We start from the raw sequence: 10,879 nt of genomic DNA, 5'->3' as shown, positions 1-10,879 counted from the left end.
CTTTAAGACCATTAATTATATTTGCACTAAGGAACTAGTTCAGGGAATTCCTAGCATTAAGTTTTCAAAAGATAAAGTATGTTATGCATGCCAAATGGGAAAACAAATTAAATCAACCTTTAAGAGTAAAGGGCATACTCAATCTAACTAATGCTTAGAATTACTTCACATGAATTTTTTTGGACCAATTAGAGTGACAAGTCTAGGAGGAATACATTATACTCTAGTGATTATTGATGACTACTCTAAATATACTTGGGTTATATTTTTAGTATCCAAAAATCAAGCTACTCCAAATCTGATCATCAATTTAAAGATAATTTGTTTAAAAAACAGAGTTGCCAAGAGATTTTATGAAAATCAATAAAATGAAACGTGTACAAACGTATTTATACTAGAGTTTCTAAAAAAGATGGTTCATTGTCTATTTACGCTCGGGAAAGGACTTTCGCACTATGTCATCTACGCTCGCCTAAGGACGGTTTTCAAAATCCTTCTAAAATAAACAAAGTCGGGTTTTATAAATCTAATTATAGCATTCCTTATCTTTAGTTAGTAGTCTAGGGGTCCTAAATGAGAATAGGCTTTAAATAATTGTACAAAATTATTCAAAAAAGAGGTGTGTACATATTGCGTCGATGTTCAGATTTAATAAAATCTGAAAAATACCAGAGGAGAATGTTAGAATTTAAATATAAATTCCAAACGGGCCCTTATCCAAAACATTAGTTTAGGCGATATCCCAAAAATGTGAAAAATGTCATTTTCTGACCTTTCGAGATTATTTGAAAATGGGTTCAGGTTCTAAAATTATAAAAATAATTTTAGATTTTAAAAAGTGGAGACAAGCAGGCCTTAGGATCGGAATCCTAGGGTCTGGGTTCATGTTGGCCGATGTGGGCTAGGTTGGGCTTGGTTAAGACCGGGGTGGTTCAGACCATGGCTTAGTCATATTGGTCAAGGGACCGGAGAGCTTAGTCCTGGGTTCGGGAGGCATGGTCCCAAACTCGGATGGCTTGGTCGAAGATTGTGGAGGCTCGGTCCTAGGTCAAGTTTGTCGGTCTAGGTGCTCGGTCATAGGGTTAGGTAGTTATCGGTCCTAGGTCTAAGGTTAGGGTCAAGTTTGTCGGTCCTAAGCTAAGGGAGGCTTGGTCCTAAGGTTAGGTCTCTCGGTCCTAGGTTAAGTGGAGGCTTGGACATAAGGTTGTGTTTTCTCAGTCCTAGGTTAAGTGGAGGCTTGGTCTTAAGGTTAGAAAGTTCGGTCATAATCCTCGGTCCTAGCTGAAGAACATTGGTCGTGGCCCTCAGTCCTAGTTGAAGAAAATTAATCGTGGCCCTCGGTTTTAGTTGAAGAACATCGGTCGTGGCCCTCGGTCCTAGCTGAAAAACACCGGTCCTGGCCCTCGGTTCTAGCTGAAGAACATCGGTCATGGCCTTTGGTCATGGTTGAAGAACACCGGTCGTGGCCCTCGGTCCTGATTGAAGAACACTAGTTGTGGCCCTCGGTCCTATCTGAAAAACACTGGTCGCGACCCTCGGTCCTAGTCTGTTTTCTCGGTCCTCGGCTAAAACCTTAGGATCGGTCGGGTGTTCTTATTTTGGTTCAAAATTTCAGAAGTCTATAACTTTTGGGATGATAAAATCAAGATCTGTAAGCTACGGTAAGTTCATATGATCATGAAGAACAAAATCTCTAGCATAAATCACGATTTTGAAGTCCTTACAAGGATCAATTTTAAAATATCATTTCTAGGTCAAATTTTGAGATCTTTTAAATTGGGTCATTTCAAGACCTTATTTTTGTTCCATTAACTTTGAAATGGTGAATATAGTTGATCTAAACTAAAACAAGAACATCATAATATCATTAAAACGGTTTTTGAAGATTTAATCAAAATCCATTTTTTTTTCAAAAACTCAATTTGATCAAAGTGATGGAACAGTTGCTTAAAATTCATCTCAACATGTTAACAAACATGTATAAAAACTAATTGGATCAACAAATCCAGATTAAAAGTAAGAAAACATAATTTCAAAAATCCAAAATTTCAAGCTTTTTTCAGAATTTCAGTTTGATCAAACATAATCAAAACATTATTACAGTTGTTTAGAAATCATTTAAACATGTTTACAAACATGTATAACAACTATTTGAACCAAAATATTCAAATTTAACTCAAAAACATAAGATTTTTTAAAAAAAAATCCAGTTTTCAAGTTTGATTTTATGAAATTTTTAATTCATATGGATTTGATCTAATTTCTTTCAACAGAAAACATATATTTGATATATAGAATGATTCTCAACAAAGAAATTCCATAATCAACGTCAAGAACAAGATCAAACCGATCAAAAAAGAAAATTTGAAAAAAAATCAAAATTTTCAATCACAAATCGCGATATAAACAATATGGATGCATACCAACAGTGGGAGAACACTCCTGGGGTGTGTTGGAAACTATTCAAGAGCCTGAATTAAAGCTTGGATCGTCGGAACAGGTTTTAACAAAAACCAGTTCGTTGGAATCTTCAAAGCTTATTTTAGGTGATGAAATCCGGTGATTAATGGGTTATTGTTTGATGGTTTGGTAGTGGAAGGATGTGGGGTATTTATAGTTGGGGAAGGTCGGTCGAGGAGAGTTAATTTGGAATGAATTTAACCTCCAGCGAGCTTATCCCTAAAATCCTATCTGACAACTAGCAACTTTATCTACAACGAGATAAGGCTGGAGGGTAAGGGGGGAAACGTAGACGCTAATAAGGGGGGCATGTGGTCGAAAAAATCAAGGGATTTGATCGCCTGTGTAGGAAGTTAGAGCTTCTAGAAGGTTGGACACCGATGAGGTCGCGATTTTAGCGAAGAAGACGAAGGAAATGACGTCATTTTGGGTAAAGGGATGCCGAGTTTCGTCTGGTTCCGTCAGCGGTCAGCCTAGTTGACTAAAGGGGTTAGTTTGTCCCGTTAGTTGATTTAGTGCGGGCGCGCGCGCGTGGCTCCTTTACATTTGGCTGTGTGGGAGCGTCTGGGTTGTTGGATGAGATATGGGCGCTCATCTAATGTTCTACAATTCTGCTGCAGAGATGAAACATAATTTCAGCTATACAGGATTATGCAATTATATTTTTATTTAAAATGTTATTAAAAATCGGTTTTTAATCCCTTTTATATTAATTTGTTTTCCCAAAAATTTCACAAAAAAATATTTCTAGAATCATAATAACAATTATGATCATATTTTATTTTTTTGGAAATTTTGGAGTATTTTATTTAATTGCCTTAAGTCATAAATTAAACATAATTTATGATTAAATCACAATCAAATATTTTTAATTCTTTCTTTGGTCTATTTTAGGTAAAATATATACAATATTTTATCTTCAAATTATTTTTGGTATTTTGGAAAATTTCCTTAATTAAGGTTTAATTATCACAATAATTAATCCTTAATTATATTTTAATTCCTTCTTTAAATTATTTTAAATATAAAAATCCAAAATACTATTTTAATATTATTAAACATAACAATATTATTTTGAAAATATGGTAAGTCAAATTTGTATGCTTACAGTTAGCCAATTGATAGGCCAATTAAAGTTAAATGTTTATCATAATATTATACTTTAATTTTTAATTAAGAATTAAATATTAATTAAATAATTAATATTTAATTATAATTTGGATTAAATTCACCGTTAATTTATTGTGAAATTTATTTGATTATATTTACTCACACTCTTATTTCCATTCATTAATGGAATTATCTTATAATTCCAACATATAAGAGGCAAGTGTAATGTTCAACAATTATTAGATCTATAAATCGAATGAGTGTACAATAAAATATATATATATATATATATATATATATTTTCACATAGAGGAATTGTACTGCAACTTCCTTATGTATGTTTTTAAAAAAATTGATACTGGACTATAATTCAACTGATAGTATTGATTGATAATAACTAACTATTAAAAAAAATCAACACAATCTTACCTTATGGTGTTCCTCAATAACAACAAAGATCATGTTAATGAAAATCTTACATCTACTCTATCTAACTCTAGGCATTAAAGATAAATCATAAATTAAAAAAAATGCAAGTACAAACTCACAAATACTAAAACATCATAACACATCATTAGTTATTAAATATTTTATGTATATAAAAGGCAAATGTAATTTTCAATGATTATCATATCCATAAGTTGCATGAGTGTACAATGGAAAAACATATATCTTTTCATATAATAAATTGTACTACAACTTCATTATGCATATTTGTAGAAACGACATAACACATTATTTGTCAATAGTTATATTCAACACTTACCGATATGATATTTGTTGCGTTCTTTCTAATAAAAAAAATTGACACTAAATTATAATTCGGCGAATAGTATTGATTGAGAATAATCAATTTAATGTGACTGAATTTAATTTTTTTTAAGCCAACTTAATCCTAGCAATTACAAACTCACAAACACCATAATTATCTTATGTTTTAAAATTTTCCTCAAACCCATCAAACCCATCGTTGTCATTTTAAAATTTTTTAAAACTCGAATTTTGGTATCGAGTTTGAGATTTAATATCTTAACCATTTGACCACTTGTGATGATTGACTTTAATTTATAATTTTATGAATTTATATATATATATATATATATATATATATATATATATATATATATATATATATATATATATATATATATATATATAACCATTATTAATGAAGAAAAATAAAAGATAAAATGGATAATTTTTTTAATTAATTATATATATAATAAATATGTAAAAATAATGTATAAAAATTGTTATTTTTTAATAAATTACTTTGACATTTTAGTGGGAGTGATGTGAAAATATTTTTTAAATTTAATATATATATAATTAATACAAATAGAATTATTAATATATATATTTTTTTATTAAAAAATCAAATAAAGAAAAAATATATTATTTAAAAAAAATAAATTAAAAATATATATTAATATAAAAGGAGACAAATAATTAAATGAGATTAATTTATTTTTATTTAAATATATGACAAAATAACTTTTAAATAAGTTGTTATATATTTATAATATATAATTATATAAATGATAATTTATTTATTTATTTTTGCATAAACCAAATATTGGTTTTAGATTTAGGCTTGAATATATTAAAGACTTATTTAAAATAAGTAACACATACGCGCTACTCTAAAATAAAATCATCAAAATACCAATATATTCTTTTAAATTTAATAAAATTATTGTTATATATTATAAATTTGTATTAATCTAGTTTTACCCAAATTGCTCTTTATCTCGATAGCCTCCAAAGTTATACTGCCTTTACGGATGTTACAATATTTAACTCACTTACATATTTATATTTTTGATTAATTTTATTTTCCAAAATATTTATTTATTCTCATATATATATATATATATATATATATATATATATATATATATATATATATATATATATATATATATAATTATATTTTTTATCGATAAACTAAACAAATTCAAATTAATCATTATTATATATATATATATATATATTATATTATTATAAATATCGCACTTTCATCACATTTTATATAAAATTTAAAATATAAAGTCTTATTAGTTAGTTAAAATATTTTATTTATTTTTGTTATTTTAAGTTGAAAATATCTCTATAATATTTTTAATTTTATTTTTAAACGTTTTAAATTTATGGCCGTGTCAACCTAATCCGACTCAAATATTAATTTACCCTCACATATATATATCCAATTTAACCATAATTTTCAACCAATTCAAATTAAATTCAAATATTTATATATATATATATATATATATATATATTGTGATAACCTATATTCAAAAAAATAATAAAAAAATAATATATAGAATTAGGTTATTTAAATGGATGATAATTAACTATTTGTTGTTAATTACCTTTCATTCTAATGATTATAGCTTCCAAACAAATTGTCCGTTAATTTATGAAGGTAACCTTATATAATGCTGTTTGTAAGCAAACATTTTCGCATCCGCAAGTCAATTTCTTGAATCTCGAACGAAATTTGTGAATCATTCTCTAGAAGAAGAAGAGCAAAGAAGATAAGCCAAGGATGGACACGTTCTCGTCATTCTTCCAATCACAGTCGGCTTCTCGCCGTGGTTGGAGTTATGATTCTCTCAAGAATCTTCGCCACATCTCACCCTCCGTTCAAAATCATCTCAAACAGGTATTATCTCTCATAGAAATACATGTTAATCGATGCACGGGGTGGTTGATTAAACAAATACAAACCATCATTCACGTATAATTGGGACGCATGTCAATTCTGCTATTTAAAAACATCCTTTAGGGTTTCAATTGTGCTTTTCAAGGCTAGCTTGTTGTTACCAGCACGATGTTGTAGATTCAATCGTTGTTTCTTTTTGTGATTGTCACCTGCAAATTTATATCATAACTGTGATTTTCTTTCGAGGATAAAAGATACTACTAGAGGAAAAGAACTGTTCCCTAGTTCTTCTTTTAGTGTTTTATATCAATTGTTCAAGTTGGGTGACTCAGTCTATGTGCCATTTTACAACTTGTGGACTGTAAATTGGGTTGTTTGGTGGTAGGTATATCTCTCTTTGTGTTGTGCTCTGATTGCGTCAGCAGCTGGAGTTTATCTACACATTCTTTGGAACATTGGAGGGTTTCTTACAACCCTAGGTTGCGTTGGGAGCATTATTTGGCTGCATTCGACCCCTTCTAATGATGAGGTAATGTTCTTGTTAGCAATTTTTTGCTCTTAGTCGCTATTGTTGGTTGATTATACACTTGACATTTCCTTTGAACAGAAAAAGAAGGTCTCACTCCTGATGGCAGCCGCCCTATTTGAAGGGGCTTCCATTGGTCCTCTGATTGAATTGGCAATTGAAATTGATCCAGGGTAAGTTCTAATTGTTCTGTCATCAATGCTATATAATTTTCCTTCATTTATTACTTATTTTAGAAGTGAGACTCTTTTCATTGATTCACGATAAATGCGGATATCACGTTTATCATGGAATAAAAAACCAAACTATTACACGAATACTTTAGTTCATGCAATTCTAACTAAGAAGCGACAAAAGAGCGCATGACACCAATATTTATAGTGGTTCGGACCCAACATGTTTGTCCTACATCTGTTTTTCCAAATGTAGACTTTGAGTTTTCTAATAATCAAAGTGTTACAAGAATGCTCCCAAGTGATGCATATTTTCACACAAGAAACTTCACAAAAACAAGAAGGAAACAATCTACACAAGTGACTTCCCCAAGAATTATCACAATCGAGAACTTCCCTAAGTCTAAATGCCCCTAAGAAAGTATAACTCTCCAAGAGTACAATGGCTCCTATGCCATGAGAGTAATGTCAGTCTAGGCCTCTTCCATCTATTTATAGCCAAAATAGAAAACCCATTACATTACATCCAAGACCCCCCAAAGACATCAATATTAACTTATTTCCATTAACATGTTATTTATAGTCTTGGTCCATCCTGTTCTTTCCTTGTCTTCCCATTGTATCTCCAAAGCTATTGTGAAGCATTTCCATCAAAGCTTTCATTTCTCTATCGAGCTTAGATCTGGCTTTTCTCAATTCATTTTTTAACTCATACTACTTTCTTGATTTGCTTGAATTTTTCCAACCATTTTGATGCTTTTGTCAACGTTAACTTCTCCATGGAAGATTGAGGCATCTTTGAAATGATATTTTATTCTTTCTTTGGCAATGAACCAAAATGTTCGACTTAACTCATTGATTAATCCTTCTGGTGTTCTGATGATCGTAAAATTTTAGAATGTTTGAGTAGTTGACATGATGCCTTTGTCCGTCCTTGAGATCGGATAGATATGTTGGTAGAACATCAAATGTGTTTGTTGTAGTGCACATTTTTGAGACTTCAAAGCAGGTTTTCCAATTGTCTATTGGACATAAAGCCAATACATTTTGGGAAAGAGACTAGATTGTGCAACTGTTGATTTTGTGGTGATTTTACAGTCGAGATAAGTATGCATGTACTCGTAGGGTTAGAGAATTTCATTTGCATTTACCATTCTAGAAATCTATCTACAGGGTTCCTTCACATAAAACATATTTTTCCGAGAAAAGGATGAATCCTTTTATTAAAATAAACTTAGCATAAAACTTTATATACCCTTATGGAGAATTATAGTATGTAATAAAAATAATATGATATTCTATTTTTACTATTATTTGTTATTAATGTTATTGTTTTTAAAATTCATATTTATAATAGAATCATACCAATTCAAATTGACTTGATAATTGAGTTGTTCTATGAATACGTCACGCGTTCAAATACTTGGTTCAAACATGATTGTATTATTAGAAGTTCACCATAACTCCATTAATACAAAATTTAACAGCTTAAATATATATCCTGCACATAATTAAAACTATAGTATCTTTATTTTACTATAATTGTGATGACTATTTTTATTTTCATTATTATTAGGATAAATATTATACTTTATTGATATTATTTTATTATACCAATAATAATGTTACCACTATTGGTTATTAGTTTTATCATAAAAGTAATAATGTCATATAAAGTTATAAATTAATGTTATAAAATGCAAAATATAAATAAAAACAATTTTAATATACCAATTCAATGTGGCCTGATGGTTGAGTTGTTATAAACAACGTTCATGTCACATGTTCAAATGTGGTATAACGACTTTTTGTATTATTAGAAGTCGCCTACACGATAGATCTATTTAATACAAACTTTAATGTTCCAAAAAGACAATGCTATTGAGTATAACATTGAAACCTATTGATAAAAAATATATATTTGACAGTAAATATGAATTTGCTCTCTATTGATTTTATCCAATTCAACCATGATTTTTTATTATACTGATTTTCTTCTTTATATTCTTATATAGTTTGTATCCAATATTCTTGTACCCCAACCAAATGGGGGTTTGTATTACTTGAGAAATATTTTTTATTCTCTGTGCTTTAGGCATACATTTTAATTTTCTGTCATTTATTTCATGTAATTAGCTCAAACCTAAAAGTCTCCTTCCAATAGCAGAGCACCTTTGTTCAACTTTTTGATGCACTTTTATTTCATGGATCTATTAGGCTGTTTTGTCATGGTAATTTGTCAATCTGATAAACAAAAAAACAAAAAGTCTACATTTTGCTGAATATTGTGATGACTAAACATTTCTTGAGCACATTCCAAAAATTTGGCACAAATCTAGGCCCATAATTCCAAATGTTCCTAAGTCCTAAAAACAGAAATTGTGATTTGTCCTAAGTTCCTTCTTGTCTTGTTTTGTCACCCAACCCCAACCCACATATAAGAAAGGTGAAATGGTAAAATTGCATGTATAAAAAAATTGAACATAAAATATCATACAGAACGAAGTTTCATCTAATTCACACTTTTCATAGCAAATGCAAAAAAAGAAAAAGAAAATCACGACCACCTCTTATTTTGACGATTTTTCAATGTGACTATCTTTTTTGGTCGGTGATTTTTGTATGTACATTTGCAGCATGTTGATAAGTGCATTTGTGGGATGTGCTGTGGCATTTGGTTGTTTCTCAATGGCAGCTATGTTGGCAAGGCGTAGAGAGTACCTTTACTTGGGAGGACTTCTCTCATCATGCATTTCCATCCTGTTCTGGTTGCAGTTTGCATCCTCAATTTTTGGGGGTTCATCTGCAATTTTCAAGTTTGAGGTTTGCTTATTGTCTTCTTGATTCTCTCTCTGAATAGAAAATGATAGAAATAGGTAAAGAATACCCTAACTCATTCATGAACCTGCAGCTGTATTTTGGGCTTTTGGTGTTTGTGGGCTACATAGTTGTAGATACACAGGAAATAATTGAGAAGGCACACTTTGGAGATCTCGACTATGTAAAGCACGCTTTGACACTTTTCACTGATTTCGTTGCGGTTTTTGTTCGAATCCTTTTAATTATGGTAAGCGCCGGCAGAGCTAAACATGTTTTTTTTTAAAGGATGAATATGAAAACTGGAATTATATATGATGTTTATATTTGCAGATCAAGAACTCTGAGAACAATGAGAGGAGGAAGAAGAAGAAGAAGAGGGGAGACTGAATAATTGTGTCTTGATTCTAGTTAATGTGGTTCTAACTGGAGAAAACCAGGTGATGATATTATATACTTTGTTTGATGATGTGTTGTTTTTCTAGTAGATTCAACTTTTATTCACAAAATCTGAATTCCATCTTCCTTTAGAAACACTTTTATATCTGAAACTGACTTTGAAATTGCCAATTAATATGTGTATGTTTTAAGGTGTGGGAGTGTACATGGATTAGGGTCAGACTAAGTTTAAACCCAATATGTGTAGCAAATCCAGGACTAAGCCCAAATCATTAAAGAGAAGATAAAAAAAAGGTTTGAGATAAAACATTGAAATGGAATTGGTTCACCTTACTTTGGATAGAACAAAACATTTCATTACTTCACAATATATAGTGTTTCAAAATAGGCTTAAATTAGACCAAAATTACAAGACAAGTTTAGAGCGGTGAACTAACTAATCATCAAATTCCTCTCCCTCTCCCTCCGATAGCCACCACCTGGGTCGGGGAAAGACCATGCCTTGTTTCTTAGCAGTCTCCAGGAGATCAACTTCTTCTTCTTCTTTTTCTACACCATCATTCTTTACATCACGCATTTGTAAAGGATCCAGAAAGGCCATGAAGCTCTCATATTTTGGGTTATGGGTTTCCTGTCTCCCTTTCACTTTCCGACCAAAAGATGCCACCGGTAACTTCCTTATTCTTCCCAGACAGACTTCCTTACTCTTCTGGCTAACAACGCTAG

The 10,879-nt window shown here is 30.6% G+C and overlaps 1 protein-coding gene across 1 annotated transcript; it reads left to right on the top strand.

Moving 5' to 3' along the window:
* The first annotated feature begins 6,017 nt into the window (after positions 1-6,017).
* Positions 6,018-10,353, top strand: LOC124923790 (bax inhibitor 1-like). The gene is made up of 6 exons (XM_047463762.1): positions 6,018-6,238; positions 6,624-6,767; positions 6,846-6,937; positions 9,574-9,760; positions 9,849-10,004; positions 10,088-10,353. The coding sequence occupies exons 1-6, from the start codon at positions 6,122-6,124 to the stop codon at positions 10,142-10,144; spliced, it is 753 nt and encodes a 250-aa protein (XP_047319718.1). The 5' UTR covers positions 6,018-6,121; the 3' UTR covers positions 10,145-10,353.
* The last annotated feature ends 526 nt before the right edge of the window (positions 10,354-10,879 follow it).

This window comes from Impatiens glandulifera, chromosome 2 (genome assembly GCF_907164915.1).
Source record: "Impatiens glandulifera chromosome 2, dImpGla2.1, whole genome shotgun sequence".
Classification (NCBI taxonomy): Eukaryota; Viridiplantae; Streptophyta; class Magnoliopsida; order Ericales; family Balsaminaceae; genus Impatiens; species Impatiens glandulifera.
The sequence above is the reverse complement of the archived record's forward strand: the minus strand, read 5'-3'. Positions and strand labels throughout refer to the sequence as shown.